The 24,958-nt window shown below is 37.0% G+C and overlaps 1 protein-coding gene across 10 annotated transcripts in view; it reads left to right on the forward strand.

Annotated features, from left to right (window-relative positions):
* The window catches only part of LIMS1 (LIM zinc finger domain containing 1), a 155,719-nt gene extending 145,040 nt beyond the window's left edge, over positions 1-10,679 (forward strand). For 6 of the 10 annotated variants that reach the window (XM_024552357.3, XM_053920545.2, XM_045189155.3 and 3 more), the window contains 3 exons: positions 5,164-5,239; positions 5,437-5,626; positions 7,807-7,922. In XM_024552357.3, coding sequence (XP_024408125.1) covers positions 5,164-5,239; positions 5,437-5,584 — 224 coding nt within the window. In that variant the 3' untranslated portion in view covers positions 5,585-5,626; positions 7,807-7,922. Of the gene's footprint in view, positions 1-5,163; positions 5,240-5,436; positions 5,627-7,806 lie in introns of all 10 variants that reach the window. The other 4 variants (XM_024552358.4, XM_024552356.4, XM_024552355.4 and 1 more) reach the window with 3 other exon arrangements.
* Positions 10,680-24,958: the final 14,279 nt, after the last annotated feature.

Consider the following 24,958-nt stretch of genomic DNA (forward strand, 5'->3'; position numbering starts at 1 on the left):
CTGGGATGAATCCCACTTGTTCATGGTGTATGATATTTTTAATGTATTGCTGGATGCGGTTTGGTAATATTTTGCTGAGGATTTTAGCGACTGTGTTCATTAGCATATAATATCGGCTTGTACTTTTCTTTCTTCGTTGTGTGTTTATCTGGCTTTGGGATTAGGATGATGCTGGCTTCATAAAAAGAGTTTAGGAGTCTTCCGTCTTCTGGACTTCTTGGACTAGTCTGTGAAGGATAGCGGTTAGCTCTTCCTTAAATGCTTTGCAGAATTCTCCTGTGAAACCATTTGGTCCAGGGCTTTTGTGTGCAGGGAGTTTTCTGATTATTGCTTCAATTTCATAAATTGTTATTGGTCTGTTCAGGCTTTCTGCTTGTTCTTCACTGAGTTTTGGAAGATTATATTTTTCTAGAAATGTGTCCATTTCACATAGGTTTTCAAATTTCTTGGCATGTAGATGTCCATAGTAATTTCTTTCAATCTTTTGTATCTGTGTGGTATCAGTTGTAATCTCTCCTCTTTCATTTCTAATTGTGTTTATTTGGATCCTCTCTCTTTTTTTCTTGATGAGCCTACTTAAAGGCTTGTCGATTTTGTTTATCTTTTCAAAGAACCAGCTCCTGGATTCATTGATCCTTAGAATTGTGCTTTTAGTCTCTATGTCATTTAACTCTGCTCTGATCTTGGTTATTTCCTTCCTTCTGCTTGCTCTGGGCTGTCTTTGTTGTTGTTCTTCCAGTTCTCTTAGGTGTAGGGTTAGGGTGTTTACTTGAAATGTTTCTATCTTCTTCAGGTAGGCCTGTATCACTATGAAGTCCCCTCTCAGGACTGCCTTCGCTTTGTCCCGTAAGTTTTGGATTGTTATGAGTTCATTTTCATTTGTCTCCAGAAACCTTTTGATTTGTGCCTTGAGCTCATTCTTAACCCATTTGTTGTTTAATAGCATGGTATTGAATCTTCATGGGTTTGAGAGTTTTTGAGTTTTTTCCTTGAGGTTGATTTCAGTCTAAGTAGGTCCTTTGTTCTGAGGTGGATCTCTTGTAGGCAGCGTATGTGTGGGTCACAATTTCTTATCCATTCAACTATTCTCTGTCTTTTGATTGGAGCATTTAATCCATTTACGTTTAAGGTTATTATTGAGAGGTACTTATTTATTGCCATTTTACTTCTTTCATTCCTGTGTTCCTCTCTAAGTCTTTTTTTGTTTCCTTTTCAGACCCTTTAGCATCTCTAGCAGTGCTTGTTTAGAGGAGGTATATTCTCTGAGGCTGCTTTTGTCTGGGAAACTCCTTATTTGGCCTTCCAATTTAATTGAGAGCCTCGCTGGATAGAGTAGTCTTGGTTGCAGGCCTTTGTTTTTCATTACTTGGAATATTTCTTGCCAGTCCCTCCTGGCTTGGAGCATTTCCAGTGAGAGGTCAGCTGCTAGTCTTATTGGGGCTCCCTTGTATGTTACTTCCTGTTTCTCTCTCTGTCATCGAATTTTGCCGTTTTAATTATGATGTGTTTTGAAGTGGGCCTCTTTGGGTTCCTCTTGATTGGGACTCTCTGTGTTTCCTGGATTTGTGTGGCTTTTTCGTCTTACCAGATTAGGGAAGTTTTCCATCATTACTTTTTCAAACAGGTTTTTTATCCCTTGCTCTTCTTTTTCGTCTTCTGGTATCCCTATTATGTGGATATTATTACATTTCATGTTGTCGTGCAGTTCCCTTAACACCACTTCATTCTCTCTGAGTCTCTTTTTCCTTTTCTTACTCTTTCCGGTTGTTTTTTTCTACCTTGTCCTCCAGCTTGCTGATTCAATCCTTTGCTCATCTAGCCTGCTTTTGATTCCTTCTACTGTGTTCTTCAATTCAGAAATTGTATTCTTCATATCCTCTTGGCCCTCGTCGATAGTGTGTATTTCTTTTTTCATATTGATATAGTTTCTCGTGGTATCATCATAGTTTCCCTGTAGTTTTTGGTAATTCTCTGTGAGTTCATTGAGCTTCCTTGTAACCATTGCTTTGAACTCAATATCTGATAGTTGACTTGGCTCTATTTCATTTAGGATTCTTTCTGAGGCTTCTTCCTTTCCTTTCATTTGGTGATTTTTCTTTGTCTTCCCATTGGTTGTGATACTCTTCTCTATAGCCTCTGCTTCTTAAATTAATCTGTTCTGACTCCCTGGTTTTGTGGTGTGAACTTCTATGGTAAAAGACCTGTGAGATTCAGTGGTTTAGTCTCCTTGATCTCCTGAACTTGCTGCTCTTGGGATGCCCTCTATGTTGGCTCTCTGGATGTATTTCGGATGATAGTTGTTGAGTCATTCTTTGGTGGGTCCTTCCCTCCAGCTGGTTGACTGAGGGTCATTCTGCCAACCACGTCCTGTATGCTATTGTGCAGGTACAGGCAGGTTGTGCCATAGCTGGTTCTTCTGTGTGTCCAACCTTATAAGGCTGCTCTCTCGCTATTGTTCAGTTGTTTGTTCTGGGTAATTTCTCTACTGTTTAGCTGTAATTCCAGATTGGTCTTGGGAGGAGGTTAGTGTGGCTTCCAGTCACTCCTCAGCCATCTTCCTTTATTATCTGTTGGTGGTTTCTTTGTTGGTGGGTTCTCTCTTCCAGCAGGTGTATTGGTGTTCACAGTTCCCACCTATCCTTGTATGTGATCAGTTGCAGGGGGAAGGCAAAATGATGAAGACAGCATGAGAGTATTCCATAGGACTTACAGTACCAACACATAGAGAAGAGATAGGAGATCCTTTGGATAAGTTTAGCGTTAACCGTGATATTTCACCTAAGTAGCCACTTTTTATAAAATGTGGAAAAGAGATAAGACTCTTGTTAGAGGGGGGAAGCCTTGTGAGCTGAATCCAGAAAACAGAGTGCTTGTTGAAGGTCAGATTGTGAGATACAGTGAGAGTAAATGATAGAAAGTAGGTGTAGTGTGCAAGAGAATAGAATTAACCACAACAGTAATAAAGTTCCGGAAGACAGTGAAATGTGCTAAGACCAGGGAGGGGTGCTGTATAATATATACAATTGTGTGGAACAACGATTATTTATGGTAATACTGGAGAAACAATCATATGACAGAAACTATATGATCTGAATAAGATGAATAGGAAATATATAACCTAGGGTAGCATGCTACTGGAACACAAGTGAGGTAAAAGAAGGAAAATTAAAATACACGATGAAAGCGAGAACAAGGAAAACCAGTGAAACAATGCAGTGAAACAAAACAAAGAAAGCTGAACAGAAAGAAGAGAAGTAAAATAAAAGAAGTAAAAATAATGAAAGAATAATAATAATACAAATAAACAATAACGTGCAGGTGCCCTGGAATAGCAAAGTAAAATTTGTCTCACTTTCTCAGTTGTTGGGATTTGCCTTGTGATCCCTCTTTGGGTCTGACTCTGAACCTTTACAGCTCCAGGTCTTAATTGTCTCACTTGGGGGGAAAAAAAGCAAAAAAAAAAACCCTGGGGACTTTAAATCAGCCAAGCAAATTCTGCTGGTCTTCATGGATACAGCAGTCTGAGGTGGGTTGGGTTTCATTTTTCTCCCTTCCTATGGTTTTGGGAGGATGGGGGCCAGGTCTGGGCTACAATCTTCACAGTTGCCCAGCCTGTAGCCCTGGTCCTCCGTTCGCTGCCGGGCCCCCACTGCCCGTCTACTCCAGGTCTGTGCCTTCAATCCACCAGTTTTGCTGTCCTTGAGGTACACTAATTAAGGGCAACTCACACACCACCTTCTCGCTCTTTGCTGTCGTAGGTGCTAAGCACTCTCAAAGTCTCTTCAGAGTAGTTCAGCTCCTCCACTGAGTTAAGTCTTTCTGGGGATTGCTAACTCCATGAGTCCTGCTGCCCTCCTCTGCAGAGGGCACCTCCTTCTTCCTCTTAGTGAGCCAGTCCAGCCAGGCAGGGACTGGGGCACTGCCAGCGTCACTGGGGACAGGGCCAAGGTTGTGGCTGTGCGGCCAGCAACTGAGAGCCTTTTTTAAACAAAATCCTCCTATTCAAGCCTGCTGCTCCTAACAAGCGCCCAACCTCTCACACGGCCCAACTTTCCAACCAGACCAGAGATTATCCAGGTCAGGGTCTGTCACAACCCAACTCTTCTCCCTTCTTGAGGCATCACCCAGCTCCCCAATTCCTCTGGTAATGACCCAGCAGGCATCCACAGTCTCAGCAGGTGAACACTGCCCCTGTGCGTCTCCCACTTTGTCTTTATTCCCCCCAGCGACTTCAAGCATCCAGATCCATCCTGGTGCTGCTCTATCCTCCCTGTTTGGCAGGGGAGGGAGCTGTTGATTTGGCTCACTTCCAAGGATCCTGAAGCAGGCGCTGGCAGGTACTGGCCAGGGGCTGCAGCAGCTCTGGTCCCCACTCTTGTCCCAGGGACCTTACTGTCCCAAAGCAATCTCCTTACCATCTATTTTTCTATGTCCTCTATAAGTTTGGCCTCCAAACTTCATATAATCTGGGATTCCGTTGGCTGTTCACTCTGTTCCTCAGAAGATCGGCTAGGTGTTCTACATGTACACAGTGGGAAGTGGGCTCCACTCCCACCTACCTCTCCACCATCTTCCAACCTTAAGTGATACAGTTTTAAATACAGGAAGAATGAAAGTAGATCTCTATGTATATTTTTTTAAAGTAATGGTTGAACCCTAGCTGGTGTTGCTCAGTGCTGGCCCACAAACTAAAAGGTTACCACTTTGAATCCAGGCCAGGGCACATGCCTGCGTTGCAGGCCAGGTCCTCAGTTGGGGGCATGTGGGAGGCAACTGGTTGATGCTTCTCTCCCTCTCTTTCTCCCTCCCTTCCCCTCTTCTCTAAAAAATAAATAAAATCTTTTTAAAAAAATACAATAAAAGTAAAAGTTAAAAAGGGCAATAATAATCTTTCCTAAGATGACGCCTAAAGTCATAGAAGACATAAATTGTTCAGTTTGTGTGTTTTTAATGTAAAAAAGTAAGTTAATAAAATTAATTCAATAAACACTAATTAACAGCGCTAAGGTTTTTTAATTGTGTGATTCTTTTGTAAGCAATCCTCTGAGGATCACTTCAAAGTGTCTTCAAAAATAACCTTAATTCTGTGTTAGAGTTGAAAGTTTCAGCTCACCCACTTCCCATACCAGTGTATGTGACCAGGTGTCTTTCCTGTTTCTGTAGTGGTCTCTGCTCTTAATAAGGCCTGGTGTGTGAACTGTTTTGCCTGTTCTACCTGCAACACTAAATTAACACTCAAGTAAGTATACGTTTTGGTTCAGCATGAATCTTAACGCTGAAAATTTTGCGGTAACATTTTTTTAAAACACAGAATTTTTAAAAAGATAATTGTTTGAGTCCTTTATTCTTCTTTCTACTCAGGCCTTCCGAAAGTAAAAGTTCTTCCTTTAATTGTTTCCTGTTCTTTCTTCTATATCTTCTTTGTCCTCCTCAAAGGGATAAGTTTGTTGAAATTGATCTAAAGCCAGTCTGCAAACACTGTTATGAGAAAATGCCAGAAGAATTTAAGAGGCGACTTGCCAAACGGGAGAGAGAAGCAAAGGATAAGGACAAGCAGAAAAAGAAAAAGCCTGTCTGTTTGTAAACTTTTCTATCCCTTCTATCATTTTCACTACTTTCTTCTTTGGTTAGTCCTTTAGAATGTTTTTGTTCTGTTTTTGTCTTTTACTATTTGTTTGTTTGTTTGGTGTGTATTTATAACTGCTACTGAGTAAAATACAAGTATTCGTCCTGTGTAGAGTTGGTTCTTTCACATAATTATTAAAATTATAGAGCTTAAAATCGTAAGGTTCACACTTAATACCAGCTTGTACTTCACTTGTATTGCATCTGTTTCCTTTAATATGTGGATTCCGTCATCTCTTTTTTAAAATCACAATATGGGGATAGATTTTTCTCTCTCTCTCTTTTATAATGTATTCAGAGGGAAGAATTTCAATTTCTTCATACTGGGAAAGTTTTAAAGTATTTTTGTCTGATAATTGCAAATGTTAAAATCCTAGTTTTGGGCTTCTTTTCCTAAATTATTTTAATTGATAAATTTCAAGTGTCTCATGTTCTAAGTTCGGTAATAAATTAAATTTTTTCAGTGTGTTTCAGATCTAAGCAAATACCATGTAATGTACATAATGAGATATCTACTATTTTTGGTGTACGTACCAGGTGGGGCAAAAGTAGGTTTAAAGTTCATATGGAAAATAATACAAAATTAATAAATAGTAATACAACAATAAACTCTGTTTCATGTACTCACAATTGTAAACTTACTTGTGCTACACCCTATATATGTGCTTTCATATAATGCCCATATGTTTACTCTTAATGAATTCATTTTCTTTTTTTTTTTTTTAAGATTTATTTATTTTTAGAGAGAGGGGAAGGGAAGGAGAAGGAGAGGGAGAGAAATATCAACGTGCAAGAGAAACATCAATCGGTTGCCTCTCACACGCCCCCTACTGGGGACATGACCCCAAAACCTATGCATGTGTCCTACCAGGAATCAACTGGTGGCCTTTTGATTTGCAGGAGGATGTCCACCACACTGAAAGGCACACCATTCAGGGCAATGAATTCATTTTCTTGAAGTTTCCAATCTCTATTCCTGATTTTTATGAAAAATAATTCGGTCTTTGAAATTCTTTTGAATTACTAGCATGATTATCCCATTCTTCCTTTATGGTTACCATTGTGTTCTGAGCTCTAAAAGTTTTCTTAGTTTTTCAGTTTTCATGTTTATTTACCTCTAAAGATGAATTAAGATTCAAATATGATATTAAAACAATGGAAGGTTTGCTTAGAAGTATCTGAGAAAGAAGTGATAATTTATTTTCTTCAATTAAAAAAGTGGTAGTTTTAATAGCTTCTGTTCTAGGAAGACTTTGGGAGAAATTCTTAATTTAATAGTTTAAATCATTTAAACTGATAATTGAAATGTAACACAAGTTATAAAGTTGTGTATTTACTCAATTCACAATTAAGGACCCTGGATTTCTAAGTAATAAGCTATTTTGCTTAATCACAATAAGCTATTGTGATTAATTTGTAATCACAAATTAGCAAAGTGTTACAGATAGGAGGCCATCTGAAAACTTGTCTTCTCCATAACTATTTTACAAATAAATTGATAATATGTATTGCTCTAGCTTTTAAAAAGAAGACTATAATTCTCCATAGAGCAAGCTGCCATTCACAAAATGTAACCACAGGCAGTCTTGTTCATTTGTGTTCATTAAGAGTGATTAAAAACTTGTATCTCCCCTACCAACCTTTCTGTCAGACAGTCAACCAAAATAACCCATTCTGATTTAAGATTTTTTTCAGATGATTTTTTAGGTTGATTTTGGGGGGAAGAGAGGATGGGAGGCAAACTATTTTATAGCAGCAAAGATGAAACCACATAACTACTTAATTTAAAATAGTAATATTAATTTGCCTTCAATAAAGAGGATCAAATTATAGAAATACATTTCTTTCCTTCAACTAATTTTAAAAGTGTTTTCATGGTACTTTAAAATGTGACTGATTTTACTTACCTAAATTATATTTACGTTAGATTTCCTGTATACTTAGCACTGGCTACAATGTAATACACATTCTGTGTTACACAGGTAGGTGTATAGGATCAATTTATAAGACAATTGATTTTAAATATTGTGAATTTTTTTACATCTACCACAATAACAGGAATTGAGATTAGAGTTTTACTTGTTTGCTAACATATAGTATCTTCATTTACATAAATTATTTAATATTATTTACTTGTCTATGTTAAATATATTTCTACTAACTTTTTATTATTATCTTTAGGAATAAATTTGTGGAATTTGATATGAAACCAGTCTGTAAGAAGTGCTATGAGAAGTTTCCGTTGGAACTGAAGAAGAGACTTAAGAAACTAGCCGAGACCTTAGGAAGGAAATAACTTCCTTTATTTTACTTTTTTCTCTTCTCTGCAAAGATAAGAGAGTACCAACATTATTGAGCTGATCTACCATACTTAAACCTGTCTCAGAATGATTTGAGTGAAGAGGACCTAAATGAATGGTTTTCTTCATCTCCTTTTTCTCATTAAAAAAGAAAAAATGTGTCACCATATTTAAAACAGATGAAACCAAGATTTGCCTTTGTTAAGAACACTTACCAATTTATTAAAATGAAGATTGTACTTAATAGCAAAAAAAATTCATGCTTAAATGTTACATTTTAATTAAGGTCCAAAAAATTAACTGCAACTTTTTTTTTTTTTTACCATTACCACTTAGTCCCCTTTTACCGCACTTCTTGAAATCACCACACTGTTGTCCGTGTCCATAAGTCCTTTTTCCTTTTTGTTCTCTACAACTTTTGTTTTTAGTTGTCTTTTAAAAATCAAATACAGCTCTTAAAAATGAAAGTATGGAGTCAGCTTTTACATGACTCAGATTAAAAAATATAAACATTTTATTTTGTACTCAAAAGAAAATTAATTACAACTGCTATTGGGGAGGATACAAGTAAGAAAAATAACCAAGAAAAACAAGTCTTAATGGAATTTTAGTATCTTTATCAAACCAGTAGCTGTAAAATGAATATACAAGTTGCTGCAAAACAAGTGTTTTCAGAACTACTTGATTTGATTTTTTTGTTGTTATTTTAGTTGTTAAATGTAATAATTATGATTAGTTTTTTCAAATTATGCTTAGTTTTGTATTTTGTTTTCCTTGTGAACTTCTTCCTTAATACAGTTAATACAGTAGTTATAGCTAGCTAATAGTTTGCCTTTTTAAATTTTTGTGCAAAAGTTCATTCTATGTATTTGAAATCACAGCATAATTTGCAGTGTTGGAAAAATGAAAGTTTTTATATGTATCACAGCAATTATGCTTCTAAGCTTAATGTCAAAGAGTAGTCATAGAATAGGACATGAAATTAAACTTTATGTAGCTTGGAATGTATGTCTTAAAAAAAGTGAATGTGTATGTTTTGAACATATTGCCTTTATAATCAAGTTAATATCTATGCTTTAGACATAAACTTGCCTTGCCTTAGAAAAACACATAATTTAATCAGGAATTCTAGCTGTTCTAGTCAGTACCAACTAAAAATAAATGTATTGGTTGAGATTTATAAACTCAGATTCATTTACCACAGCTATGATTATATTTTTTAAATGTTTCTCTCTCTTTTTGGGAAACATTAAAATTAACTTCTGCTGTCTTACTAGAGAATGATGTTGATATGTGTTTCAAGTTTTTCATTTCAGATCTAACAATTAATTGGATTTTATTTACTGTAAGTAAGATGTATAAAGGGCACTTTTAAATTGGAAAGAGGATGTTTTTCAACTTTCGGTCAAAAATAGTGCATAAAATGTTTTATTCTGAAATTCCTGGATTATTCTTTCGTGATAAAATTATATGCAAAGTATTTAGTCATGAACATTATCTGAATGTTGCTGCTGCTGTGTTATCATTTAAAAGAAAGTTGCCAAGATGGACTTACAAGGGGAAAATATTGTTATTATTAAAATATTGTTTTGCCATTAAATATATCATCTCAGGATGCTACTATGCCATTAAAACATTTCTATGCATGTATTAAAAAGTGTATGTATGCACTTTACAGGGTAAATCCTATTTCAGGTTTCAGATAACTTGAAACCACTAAGTTATTTTTAGTGTTCTTTAGAGCTCAAAGAATCACAAATGATTAAAAATAATTAAGTATATAGTTTAAGATGGCATGTGTTCAGAAGTTTAAAACAGTCTTTGCATTTGACAGTAAGAATCAAAATCCCTCCAGTGTGCCTTTGTCAGCTAATTTATGACCAGCAGTGAAAACCTTGAATGTATTTATTAAATATTATACTGTGGATATAGGCAAAATAGTACAGAGTTTGCAGTAGGGTCTTGATGCTAAATTCTAAAATACTTCTATACCAGAAATACAAAGCAGAAAAGTAACCATTTACATATACATATACATATATATCCTATATTCTTAGTCACTTTGAAGATACATGGACTGAACTCAGCTGCTTTGTTTATGTACCTTATATAACCAGGCCTCTCCTGCAGCTAGGGGTCCCAGTGCTCTCTTTGCTCACTCTTCTTTCAAAATATGAGTTGATATTTCCTGGAAGTTCAACTTGTTAGGGTATTTTATCTGGGTACAGTACTTCCTTAATAAGGCTATCATTGGAGCCCTTACATGGAAAGGAGGAAAAAGTTCAAAAACTGTATTGTCATAGAAGACAAACTTTGTTTAGTTTATAATATTTTTTGTGAGTCTTTTCCTAGCTGTAAAAAAACCTCAGGCTAGTAAGCATTGCTTTGTTTAAAGTCCAACAAGGCAGTTTTAAATAATTTATTGTTTTTACCAAATTTCTAAGGGCTCTTTTTCTTACCGAGCCTGGTTTAATTGGAGGAAATGTCTGGAAACAAATAAAACATTCTTTGGATCATATTCTAAGCCTTATTATTAACATTGTACCTGAAATGATAGGTCATTTTGTGTCACTTACTTGCCAAAATGGCCATTCTAAGTTCATGAAATTTCAATGTAAGCTAACAGCACTCTTACTGTATTTCATTTTAGATTGTAAACTCAATGTCAGGGACACTATATTGCTAATTATGTTTTTATATAGCAACCTTTGCAGTATACTCTTGGTACTTAATAAATGTTCATAATTAATAACAGTGTTACGCATTGTTTAATTTGAATGGCTTTGAGACCTAGAACTACAAGAAGACAGGGCTAATGTTTAAGAAAGCATTTTTGGAATAAACCTAGGTGTCCATTGATGGATGGATAGATAAAGTATGTGTAGTCCACTGTATACAGTGGACTGTTAGTCATAAAAGAAGGAAATCTTGCCATTTGCAACAACATAGATGGATCTTGGGTTCTAGGTATGCTAAATGAAATAAATCAGACAGAGAAAGACAAATACTATATGATTTCACCAATATGTGGAATCTAACAAAACACAAAAACAAAAAAACAAGCTCATAGATAAAGGAAGAGATGGTGACTGCCAGAGGTGGGAGTAGGGCATGGGCGATATGGGTGAAGGGGATTAAAAGTTACAAACTTCCAGTTATAAAATAAGTCAAGGGGATGTAATGCACAACATGGCGACTGTAGTTAATGGTAATATAGTGCATATTTAAAAGTTGCTAAGAGAGTAGTAAATCTTAAAAGTTCTCATTACAAGAAATAAATTTGTAACGTGATGGATGTTAACTAGATTTATTGTGGTGGCCACCTCACAATATATACAAATATAGAATCATAGTACACCTGAAACTAATATATTTGTCAATGATATCTAAGTTTTTATGGGTTACACATTTTTTTAAAAGCAAGGCCTTTTAAACTTTTATAATATGTAGGGGTTTTTTTTAGGAACACAGTACTCTATCTAATACCATGAAAAATATCAAATTAAATTTCTTTAGAGAAAATTCACAAGGCAATCTCCACAAATACTTTCTTTTTTAATCCTTACTACTATATGAGTTACTTAAAATCCTTCCCACCTTTAGAGCAGAGGATTTTCATAGTGATGTTAAATAGGTCCTGTTTCTCTTGGCATGTGTGTGTAAGATGTATTTATGTGTTTGTATGTGTAAAAATTCAAGTATTCTAGAATATATAGTACAAATATTCATGTGTATGAATAAAAGAAAATTACCTGGTTATTATAAATGAGAATAAGCCAAATTTTAGAAGCACATAGAATGGTGGTGGAGTCTTCCCACTATTCACCATAAATTTTGATAGTTTTCAATTTCTTTTTAATTTTAAGATGATTATTTAAACAACAGGACTCTTGACTTGAAGGGAAAACTCTAGGATTCACCTTTTTTAGGGTAATTTATCCCTCCTTAAAGACAGATTGCCCTACGTGTAACAGCTATGTATAATGAAGCTATAGACTTCCAGTCAAGATGGAGGCATAGGTAGATACATTTCTTGCACAACCAAAAGGATAACAAATCTAAAACCAAAAAATAACCAGAACTGTCAGAAAATCAAATTGCATGAAAGTACAACAACCAAGGAGTTAAACATTCATCCAAACTGGTAGGCGGGGTAGAGACAGGCAGCTGGGGTGGAGAGTACTCACACAAAGGCAATGGCTGGCAGACCTGGCAGTTCCACATTTGCATGCAGCTAAACCGGGAGGAATAACTGGGGAGCAAGACAGACTGGACAAGGCAGGGGAAATAAAGCCTCAACACCTCTGTCAGTAAAAACCTGTGGGGGTTGAGGCAGCAGGAGAAACTCCCAGCCTTACAGGAGAGTTTGTTGGAGAGACCCACAGGATCCTAGAACATACACAAAACCAGCCACCCAAAAATCAGCACCAGAAGGGCCCAATTTGCTTGTGGGTAGCGGGGGAAGTGACTGAAAGCAGGCTGAGAGCTAAGCAAGCAGCATTATTCTCTCCCAGACCCCTCTCCCGCACACAGCACCACAATGCAGCAACGTGGATTGCCCCACCTTGGTGAATACCTAAGGCCCTGCCCCTTAGTACCTAACAGGCCTGCCAAGACAAAAAAATATATAGCCCAAATGAAAGAACAGATCAAAGCTCCAGAAGAAATACAACTAAGCGATGAAAAGATAACCAAGCTATCAGGTGCAAAGTTCAAAACACTGGTAATCAGGATGCTCACAGAAATGGTTGAGTATGCTCGAAAAACAGAGGAAAAAGTGAAGGCTGTGAAAAATGAATAAAGGAAAGTGTGCAGGGAACCAACAGTGAAGGGAAGGAAGCTGGGAATCAAGTCAACGGTTTGGAGCAGAAGGGAGCAATAAACATTCAAACAGAACACAATGGAGAAACAAGAATTCAATAAAATGAGAGGCTTAGTAACCTCTAGGACAACTTTAAATATTCCAACATCCGAATCAGAGGGGTGCCAAAAGAAGAGGAAGAGCAAGAAATTGAAAACTTATTTGAACAAATAATGTAGGAGAATTTCCCCAATCTGGCATTCCAGGAAGTCCCAGATGCTCAGAGAGTCCCAAAGAAGTTTGACCCAAGGAAGCGTGCACCAAGGCACATCACAATTACATTACCCAAGATTAAAGATAAAGAGAGAATCTTAAAATCAGCAAGAGAAAAGGAGGCAGTCACCTACAAAGGAGTGCCCATAAGACTGTCACCTGATTTCTCAAAAGAAGCCTTGCCAGCAAGAAGGGCTGAAAGGGAGTATTTGAAGTCTCATGAAAGGCAAGGGCCTACATCCAAGATTACTGTATCCAGCAAAGCTATCATTTAGAATGGAAGGGCAGATAAAGTGCTTCCCAGATAAAGTCAAGTTAAAGGAGCTCATCATCACCAGGCCCTTATATGAAGTGTTAAAGGGACTTACTTATCTAAGGAAAAGAAGATCAAAACTATGGACAGTAAAATGACAGACAAGCTCAGAACTATCAACTGAACCTAAAAAGAAAAAAAGCAAACTAGAACAGGAAGAGACACATAGAAATAGAGATCACATGGAGGGGTATTAGTGGGGAGGGGTGAGGGAGGGGAGGAAAGGTATTGGGAATAAGAGGCATAAATGGTAGGTACAAAAGAGGGTGAGGTTAAGAATAGTATGGGAAATGGAGAAGCCAAAGAACTTATATGTATGACCCATGGGCATGAACTATGGTGGGGGAACGTTGTTGGGGGGTGGCATACAGGGCGAAGGGAAATAAACGGGAGCAAAAAATGGGACAACTGTAATAGCATAATCAATAAGATACGTGTTTTTAAAAAGTTATAAAATTGTCCTTGGTTTTACAATGATAAATTTAAAACATTAAGATCCTCCAATCAAACAAAGAAGAGATGGTGACTGCCAGAGGTTTAAAATGCCTTTTTTTGTTAAACAGTGAGAGCAAAATAACTTACTGAGCTGAATGAGTATGCCACTAATGGAAAGGGTGGTATTTTCACGGAACCAGTATTTTCCCCCATCTAATCTCCATTTGATGTCCATCCACACATATCATTTGGCTGTCTAGTTTTAAAAAGTGCAAATGCTCATGCACACACATCAAGTACCTTATGTACAATAAAGGAAAGTGAAGGAATAGAAAAAATCAGTAGCATACTGTACTTGTCAGACTGTTGTGTAACCAAACAGTGGTTTTCTCAGAATGCCTTGCTCTGGAGGACCAGAGTTCTCTAATAAAGTAGCAGGTTCCCTTTTTAGTAAAAACTTCCTGTCTGCTGCTGGAACACACCAGTTTTATCTTTATCCTCCATTTCCAACTGTGCAGGGTGTTTGCTTCATTGATTAGCTGCCCATCAAGTCACAATTTGATCTGCTTCATTGACAAACCCTGTCCTTCACAATAGGCTTTTGTTAGTTTTCTAGTGGTGTATTTCTCTATATATCATACTGCACCCCAGAACCATCCTGCCCTGCCACCTTCAAATTAATATGATTGCTCTCAGTCTGACTCCTTCCTTGAGTTCCTTGTCACGCATGGCAAGTACCAGAGTATCCTCAGTGCTGCTTCACAAAAGAGGTATCAGGTCTGCACCCAGCAAGTACACAAGCAGTACTAGGAGGCCCATAGTTTTCATTTCTTAACAAAGGAGACACCTATCTTAATAGTGGGTTGGATAAGATGTCCATTTAGTTTTTTCAGTAAAATAGAAACACTTTTCATTTTCACCAATAACTATTGATTTGGATATTTTGAGTATGTTGGCTATCTCCCGCTGTTAGCTTCTAGTGATTAGAGGGTGCTGCTAAACATCTTCCAATTCATAAGACAGACCCACAGCAAAGAATTATTTGGCCAAAATGTCAACAGTACCAAGACATTTCGCAAAACACTTTTGTGTTCGATCAATCATGGCACCTTCTACCTACAATGTACAAATCTGGTTTTGTGTTTCAGTTGGGTTTTTACCTTTCTTGAAATAATAAAGCATAATATGCTGAAAATGTTGCATGTCCTCTTCCATCTTCAATATTAAAATGGATGCACAAAAATTCACCAGTTTTGATGTTCTTTTTTAACGCATGCCAATATGACAGCCATCACAATACAATCTAAAAAAAAAGTTTCAAATGAAGTTAAAGAAAACTAAGCACTACAGGAAAACTAAACAAAGTTTTGGACAACCCAATACATCATTCAGCAACCCTTGAGGCACTGTGTGTGGTGTGTTGGGAAGATGATGTTCACTGTCAGTGCATTTCTCTTTTTGTGCTTCATCCTTCCTAGCTCTTCAGCCTCCTTAAACAGAGGTCTTGGGGACTCTGTCTGATTTGAGTCTTGCACTTCTTTTCCTTCTCTTGGCAGGTGCAGACCTTTGATTTCCTCCTGCCCAGGTAGGGGGGAGGGGTAATTACAAAACGTGGAAAGTATTTGTGATAGAGTGAGCATAGGGTTTTGCAAGATCACAACAGCATCACCCCCAGCAGAGTAGGAGGGAAGGCTTCTTAGAAGAGCCATTTCAAAAGAAGAATACAAGTTAGCCAGGCAGAGGGTGTGGGCCACAAGATGGGTTTGCCTTGGACCTTTTCCATTTCCTATTTTCTCCATTTCCCATAGTGGCATCACCATCTATTGAGGCTTCCAACCTAATATCATGTTGACTTCTCTTCCTTTCCCACAACCTCTACCTGTCCCCATGTCTAAGTATTCATCACTAACTGTAGAAAGGTCCCAGAACCCCTTCTGACTTGCAGCTCCTGCCTGCCTCCATGCTATCTCATTCTGCTCTGACTTCCAAGCAACCATCAATCAACTCTCCCTTGTTTATTAACCTTGGCTTACTGAAACAAGCAGAATAAAGTCCCAACTCTTTCCTATGGTATCAAAGACTTTCACAGGCAGGTCCTAACCTATTGTTGTCTTTGTCTTCCAATGGCCAATGTGCATGTCTTTCCCAGATCTTGACTGCCATCCTATAAAAAAAATGTACACTTCTCACTTTTGAGATTCAGCCCAAATTCCGCCCCATTTTTAAGCCTTTCCTGAATTCTTCAAGCAAAATAAGTTGTTGTTCTCTGCTCCCCTAGTTCTCTGTACCTCTATTTCAGTAGTTATTAAGTGTACTGTGTGTATTGGTTTCTATTCTCATCAAAAGTCTGGCCCCTGGAGAGAAGGGCTGTATTGTCGTCGTATTCTTTGCTTTCTTATTGATCTGAAAGAGAAATATTGATTTGTTGATCCACCCGTTTATGCATTCATTTGTTGTTTCTTGTATGTGCCCTGTCTGGGGATAGAACCCATAGCCTTGGCCTATCAGGATGATGCTCTAACCAACTGAGGTACCTGGCCAGGGCTGTGTTATTTTTATTTTTGTATCCTCCATTCATTTCACAGTGCTCTGCACCCGGTAGGAGCTGAGTGACAGCCTGAATACTTGGGCAGTGTACATTACACTTTTACCCTTTTCAGGTATTCTACAAAGCTATTAGAATGTTTTTTAAGACACAAGGGAAGGGAGAGAAAGAAAGAAACATTGATTCACTGTTCCACCTATCCATGCCTTCATTGGTTGAGTCCTGCAAGTGCACCAACCAGGGGTTGAACCCACAACTCCAGCACACTGAGTTGACACTTCATCAACTGTGCTAGGTAATAAAACAGCTATAAATTTTCAATCTTTGGAAGGCCTACAGTTCACCAGGGGCCATAAATAATGCATCAGAATATAGTGTGATAAGAACTAACATTAGAAATGTGAGTAGGATACATGATTGCTCAGGGGAGAAAATGGTTAATTCTAAGGACTCTAAAATGATTTCCCAACGGCAGTGATGGCTAACCTTGGGTTTGAAAGACACTGCAAGAACTTTTCAGGAGAAAGGGGAAAGGGGCATTCTATACAAAGAGAACAGCCTGCAGAAAAAAAAAATCTTGTGAGGATTTCCATTTAGTTGGGCCCAGGAACCAAAACTCTGAAAGAGGGAAACTTCTTTGATTGATGGAGCTGTAGACTTGAGGGACAAAACCAATTGGTGCTGCTTTTGTTCCAATTCTGTCCTCCTGTTTGGTACCAGATGTAGAAGTTCATGGCAGATCTGGGTACTGAACTCTCAGTGTTCTGATTGGAAGACTAAAATGAGAAACCTCAGGAAACAAGAGTAACAAAGAAATTGCTGAGAGAGAATTGTTCAGAGAAGTGACTCCATAAAGTTGTTTATGAAATCCAGGATTTGTACCTGAGCTGGTCCTGCATGGATCTGTTACTGTTTGTTTTGTTTTTCTTTTTTTAATTTTTAAGTTACTGTTGACATACAATATTATATTAGTTTCACGTGTACAGACCCATGATTAGACATTTATATAACTTATGGAGTGATCACCAGCATACATAGTTACTACAATATTATTGACTATATTTCCTATGCTATACTTTTACATTCCTGTGACTATTTTGTAACTGCAAAACTGTACTTTTCCATTCCTTCACCTTTTTCACCCATCCCTCAATCCCCACCCCTCTGACAATCATCAGTCTCTTCTCTGTATCTATGAGTCTGTTTCTGTTTTGCATAGACACTTCTCCAAAGAGGACACACATATGGACAACAGTCATATGAAAAGATGCTCAACATCACTAATAATCAGAGAAATGCAAATTAAATCTACACTGAGATATCACTTCACACTTGTCAGAATGGCTATCATCAATAAGTAAACAAGTGTTGGTGAGATACTGTTGGTGGGCATGCAGATTGATGCAACACTATGGAAAAAAGTGTGGAGCTTCCTCAAAAAATTAAAAATGGAACTGCCTTATGACCCAGTGATTCCACTTCTGGGCATATATATAAAGAAAGCCAAAACACTAATTCAAAATAGTATAGTCACCTCTATTTTCACTGCAGCGTTATTTATAGCCAAGATAGGGAAACAACACATGTGCCCATCAATAGACAAGTGAACAAAAAAACAGCAGTACATATGTACAATGGAATACAACTTGGCCATAACAAGAACAATCTTACACCTTGAGATAGCATGGATGGAACTAGAGAGTATTATGTTAAGTGAAATAAGTTACTCAGAGAAAGACAAATACCAGATGATTTCACTTATATGTGGAATCTAAAGAACAATACTCTTAGGTCCAACACTTTTGCAGAGGGTAAGATTTGATTCTTTTTCGTGGCTGAATCATATCGCATTGTATATATGCACCACTTCTTTATCCATTTATCTATTGATGGACATTTAGGTTGTTCCCAAGATATATATAGTTATGAGATAAACATATGGAGGTATATGTCTTTTTGATATATGCCCAATATATCTTTTCAATATATGTTTTATGTTTCTGGATAATTACCCAAAAGTGGAATTGCTGGGTCCTTCTTTGTCTCTTTTTATAGCCTTTGTTTTAAAGTCTATTTCGTCTAGTATAAGTATTGTTACCGTGGCTTTTTTTTTTTTTTGCTTCCATTTTCATGAAATATCTTTTTCCATCCCTTTACTTTCAGTCTGTATGTGTCTTTTGATCTGAAGTGAGTGTCTTGTAGACAGCACTGGTAAGGGTCTTCTTTTGTAATCCTTTCAAACACTGTCCTCTGATTGGAGAATTTAATCCATTTGTATTTAAAGGACATAAGCCATTTATGTCACCCATTTTATTATTCATATTTTTATATTCTTTCCCTTCTTCTTAAAGAAGAACCTTTAACATTTCTTGTAGTACTGGTTTGGTTGCAGTGAACTCCTTTAGCTTTTTCTTCTATGGGAAGCTCTTTATCTGTCCTTTGATTCTAATAGATAGCTTTTACTGTGTAGCATCATCTCGGTGATAGTTCCTTGCTTTTCATCACTTTGAATATTATGTGCCAATCCCTTCTGGCCTGAGAAGTTTCTGTTAAGAAATCAGCTTAGGGAAACAGTCTTATGGGAGCTCCCTTGTAGGTAACTGCTTTTCTCTTGCTGCTTTAAGATTTTCTCTTTGTCTTTAACATTATGCATTTTCATTATGATGTGTCTAGGTGTAGACCCCTTTGGGTTTACCTTCTTTGTGCTTCCTGTTCTTTTATGTCTATTTCATTCACCAGATGAGGGAAGTTTTTTGTTATTTTTTCAAATAGGTTTCCAATTTCTTACTCTATCTGTTCTTCATCTGGCACTCCATGATACAAATGTTAATTTATTTGAAGTTGTCCCAAAGGTTCCTTACACTATCCTCATTTTTTGGATTCTTTTTTATTTTTACTATTCTGATTAGGTTTCTTCTGCTCCCTTCTCTTCCAAATCGCTGATTTGATCCTCTACTTCATTTACTCTACTGTTGATTCCTGTAATGTATTCTTTATTTCAGTTAGTGTATTGTTTATTTCTGAATGGTTATTATTCATGTTTTTGCTTTGTAGCTCTACTTTTATGTTTCCTCTTTGTTGAAGTTCTCACTGAGTTCCTCTACTCTTAGCCTAAATTCATTGAGCATTTTTATAAACAGTGTTTTGTATTCTGCATGTGATAAATTGCTTGTCTACATTTTGTTTAGTTTCTTTTTCTTTTTATTTTTTTAGTTCTGTTATTTTATTTGGGACCTGTTTCTTTGTCTCATCACTTTAGCTGCCTCCTTGTGTTTATTTCTATTAGGTAGAGATGCTATGTCTTCAGGTATTAGTAGAGTGGCCTTATATAATTGGTGTCCTGTAGCGTCCAGTGGCATAGCCTCCCCAGTCACCCAATCGGGGCACTCCAGGAGAGTGCCCCCCAACTCTGTGTGCTGTGTACACCCTCATGTAGTGGTTGAGCCTTGATTACTGTTGGTCGATCAATGAGAGGGATTTATACCCAGGCCAATGGGCTTCAAGGAATGGTCACAACCATGGTGGAGGATTGGCTGTGCAGGAGTTGACTCCATGGAGAGCTTAATTTAGTTGGGCTCAGATACCGGCTGAGTCCACCTCTCCAGTGTGTCACTTATGAAAGTGTTTGGGTGGTGCTTCAGCATGTTCTGAAATTGTCCACTGGGTGTGCTGGCTCTGGGGCCTCCTGTGAAGTGCAAGTCAAGGTCAGCTGCCACCTGTGCCCTGCCAGGGTCAACCTGGCATGAGCTACAGAGCAATCTTCAAATGGCTGCTACTTTTTGCTGGACTTGGAAGTGCCAAGGTGAAGCCATTGCGAACCAAGCTGGCTGCAAATTTGCCAGGCATGGGTCCACTGGGAAAGAAGTGTGGGGTACACCAAGGCCAGATACTGTTGGTGTGTGAGGTTTTAGGTAAGTTGGCAGCATGAGGCAAGACAGTTCATATGGAAAAACCACTGGAAGGGCTTGGGTGGCCTACAACTTGGGTGTGGTAGGGTTTCAGAGAATCACCAAGGTGAGGTGAAGAGTGTGAGCCAGGTTGATGGAGGCTCAGATATGGTGCCTGCCTGCTAACTGTGGTGGTGGGAGGGGCTCTGCAAATGAACAATGGCCTCTGACAACACTTCTGAGAAACCTGCCTCTCCAGCTCTCATCCTGATGCCAAACAACTGCATCCCCCAACTCCTGTATGTCCCTGGCACCTTTTAAGCTGCTGTCCCAGAGATGGACCTCAGGTAAAGTGAGTTCAAGTAAGTTCGTGTGCAGGCCCTTTAAGAGGAACTGCTTTGGACTCCAATCTTCCTCCATCTCATTCAGCAACAACCTCCAATGGATTTTACAGCCAGAAGTTATGGAGACTTTTCTTCCTGCCACTAGAACCCTGGGCTGGGGTGCCTGGCTCCTCAGGGGGGACCTCTGCAGCTATGATACAACTCCAAGTTTCATCCACCATACATGGATGTGGGACTAGCCTGTTCAGTATCTCCATCCCTCCTACAAGTCTGAAGTGGTTTATTTTTTATATTTCTAGTTATAGGACTTCTGTTCAGCTAAATTCCAGGCAGTTCTCAATGATGGTTGTTCTGTAATTTACTTGTGTTTTTGATGTAGTTGTGGAAGTTTCCAATTTCTGAGTTTATATATGCTCCCACCTTGTCTGAAAGGTTTTTATTCTTTACATATATTTCTAGGTGCTTCTACTTCTTGGATCTGGCATATCCACATGACCTACTTCTCACAGATCCATGGAAGAGAAGGCATCTGGTAGTGAACACAACAAAGACTGAGAACTGAACTGATGGATCAACATCCATTGTCCTCAGATGTCCACTTCATAGCACACAAGAGGAACAGAACTGAAGAGTCTCGCCAACACTTTGGAAACTGAACTGCTTTGGATCATAGATCACAGGAGAGTTGGAACTCATGGTTTCAACCTAATCAGATAGATTGTCTGCCTTGACAAAAATATCTACCTTCTCCAGATGATAAAATTTTACTCAATTCTGTGATGTTTTAAAAAGCATACTCACATGTTGTGCAGGCATCCTCATAATTTGATTCCAAGACATTTTCTCACCACAGTAAGAGATCCCATACATGTTAGCAATAATAATTCCCAATTCCTTCCTCCTTCTATTCCCTGCCAACCACTAGCATACCTTCTGTGTCTATGAATTTACTTACTTTGGACATTTCACATAAGTGGAATAATATAATATGTGGTTTTTATAACTACTGCTTTCACTTAGCATGTTATCAAGTATCATACAGTACTTCATTCCTTTTTAACCAAATATTATTCTATTATGTGGATATACCACATTTTGTTTATAAATTTATAGTTGATAGACATTTGGGTTGTTTCCCCTCTAGTTATTATGAGTAGTGCTGCTATAAATATTTGTGTACAAATTTTTGTGTGGACATATATTTTCACCCAGTTTATAAGCACAGGATGTGCTTATAAATTGGGTGAAATTTATGTTTTATGTTTATTCATCTTATTTAATTCCTTTCAAAAATATTGTATTGTTTTCAGTCTAAAAATCTTATATTCTTTGGTTAAATTCATAAGTATTTTATTCTTTTTAATACTATTCTAAATGAATTCTTTTTTAATTTCATTTTTGATTGTTCATTGCTAGTCTGTAGTAGAAGATGACAGATTTTTGGTTGGCCTTGTATCATGCAAACTTGCTGCACTGGTTTATTAGTTCTAATAGGTTTTCTTTGAGAATTCTTTAGGGTTTATATATGAGGTCTGTCTACAAAAAGTCCAGCCGTTGTTAATATAATGAGAATGGTTTGCACAACATCAGTGTAACCTGGCAGCCAAGGAGAGTGGCCTGGAATGTGCATGCATGAACATTAATGACTTCACTATACTGGTTAGTGGGAAATGGTAGATGCCATTGAGTAAGCATGTATACTGTGTGGCCATTGCATTTAAAACAACTGAGTGAGTAGAACAACAAATCTACATCAGATTTTGAGTTAAGACTGAACATTCCTCTATGGAAACTATTTGGATGATTCAGAAGGCTGCAGCTATGGGCAACTGGTAATTGGCAGCTTCTTCACAATAGGCCTGCTCATGCATCACCTCTCGTGCAGTTTTTTGGTGAAACATCAAATCACCCAGATGACTCAGCCCCTCTACAGCCTAGATTTGGCACCCTGCGACTTCTGGCTTTTCCCAAAACTAAAAAATTGCCTTTGAAAGGGAAGAGATTTTAGACCATCAGTGAGATTCAGGAAAATACGATGAGGCAGCTGATGGTAATTGGGAGAACTGTGTGAAGTCCCAAGGTGACTACTTTGAAAGGGACTGAAGCGTAGATCAGTATCCTATGTAGAATGTTTCTTGTATCTTGTATCTTGTTCAATAAATGTCTTTATTTTTCCCATGACATGGCTGGATACTTTCTGGACAGACCTTGTATAAGATCATGTCATCTATGAATAGAAATATTTTTATTACTTCCATTTCTATATGGATATCTTTTACTTGTTTTTCTTTGAATACAAGTAATGTCTTGCTCTTGATCTTAAGGGGATGACTTTCAGTCTTTTTTCATTATGGATGATGCCAGTTTTGGGTTTTTTGTAGATTCTCTTTACTGAGTGAGGAAATTCCCTTCTATTCCTAGTTTGCTGAGTGTTTCTATCATGAAAGAGTTTCTTAAATGCTTTTTTTCTGAATCTATTGAGATGATCATGTGGTTTTGTCCATTAATTCTATTAATATTTTGTACTACATTGATTTTTTGTATGTGAACAATATGCCTGGGACATACCCCACTTGGTCATAGTGTTTATTTTTTATGCTGCTCAAACTGATTTGTTAATAAGCATTTTGCTGAAGACACATGCATTCATATTCACAAAGGATAATGTTCTTTAATTCTCTTTTGATTTCTTTTTCTGGCTTTGGAATCAGAGTTATACTTTAGTTGTAGATTGAGTGAGGAAGAATTCTATTCTAAGTTTTTGAAGTTTGAAAACAACTGGCATTCATTCCTCTTTACAAGAGTGGTAGAATTCACCAGGGAAGCCATTTGGTCCTGGGCTTTTTATTGTTGGTTGTTTCTGGATTACCAACTCAAATTCTTGTTATAGATTTATTCAAATTTTCTCTTTCTTCTTGAGTCATTTGGTAGTTACTGCTTCTCTAGGAATTTGTTAATTTCATTAAAGTTATCTAATTCATTGGCCTATACTGTACAGAGCATTCCCTTACAGTCCTTTTTATTTCTGTAAATCAGTATTAATATATCTTCTTTCATTCCTGATTTATGAAGTTGAGCCTTCTCTCTTTTTTCTTCATTAATCTAACTAAAATTCTGTCAGATTTTACATCTTTTGGAAGAACTAACTTTTGGTTTTGTAGATTTTTTCCTATAGTTTTTTTTAAAAATAATATTTTAAATTTTTAATTGTGGTAAAAATATATAAAATAGAATGTATCATCTTCACCATTTTTATGTAATGTTAAGTATATTTGCATGCTGTTCAACAGCTTTTCAGAAATTTTTTATTTTGGAAAACTAAAACTTTATACATAATAAACAACTTTCTATTTATTTCCCTCTTCCCCTTACCCCTGGTAATCACCATTCAACATTCTCTTTCTATGAATTTGACCATTTTAGATACATCACATAAGTGAGTACTTGTATTTGTCTTTTTGTGACTGGCTTATTTCCCTTGGCATATAATTCTCATGGTTCATCCATGGTGTACCATGTGACAGGATTTCCTCCACTTTTAAGGTTAAATAATATTCATTGTGTGTATAACCACATTTTGTTTATCCATTTATGTCAATGGAAATATGCATTGTTTCTACCTCTTGGATCTTATAAATAATGTAATGAACAAGTATGTGTAAATATCAATTCAAGACTCAGCTTTCAATTCTATTGTATATACAAACAGAAATGAGATTTCTGGATCATACTGTAATTCAAATTTAAACTTTTTGAGAAATGGTCATTTTTTCACGGTGTTTGTGCTATTTTACAATACCACCAACAGTGTACAAGGGTTCCAATTGCTTCTTATCCTTAACAATTGTCATTTTCTGGGGGTTTTTTTTAGATTAATCATCCTAATGGGTGTAAAATAATTTCATTTAAGTTTTTAAATAATATTTTCAATTACAGTTGATGTTCAATATTATGTTAGTTTAAGGTGTATAACATGGTGGTTAGACATTTAACTTATGAAGTAAGTAAGTAGTCTACTACTCCCTGACACCATACATAGTTAACACAATATTACTGACTGTTATCTCCTGTGTTCTATTTTATATTCCCATGATAATATTGTAGCTTCTTAATCTATTCAATTTTATTTACCATCTCCTCTACCACTTTCCCATCTGACAACCATCAATCTGTTGTTCTCCATACCTATCAGTTTTTGTTTTAAGACTTTTTTAGATTCCAATATCAGTGAAATCATATATATTTGACTTTGTCTGACTTATTTCACTTAGCACAATAACCTCTAAGTCCATCCATGTTGTTGTAAATGGTAAGATTTCACTCTTTTTTAAAATTTATTGTTGTTCAGTTATAGTCGTCCCACCTTTTTGCCCTTGCTCACCCCTACCCCATATCACCCTACTCCCACGGAGTCAATATCTTACATGGACAGTCA

This window comes from Desmodus rotundus, chromosome 3 (genome assembly GCF_022682495.2).
Source record: "Desmodus rotundus isolate HL8 chromosome 3, HLdesRot8A.1, whole genome shotgun sequence".
Lineage (NCBI taxonomy): Eukaryota > Metazoa > Chordata > Mammalia > Chiroptera > Phyllostomidae > Desmodus > Desmodus rotundus.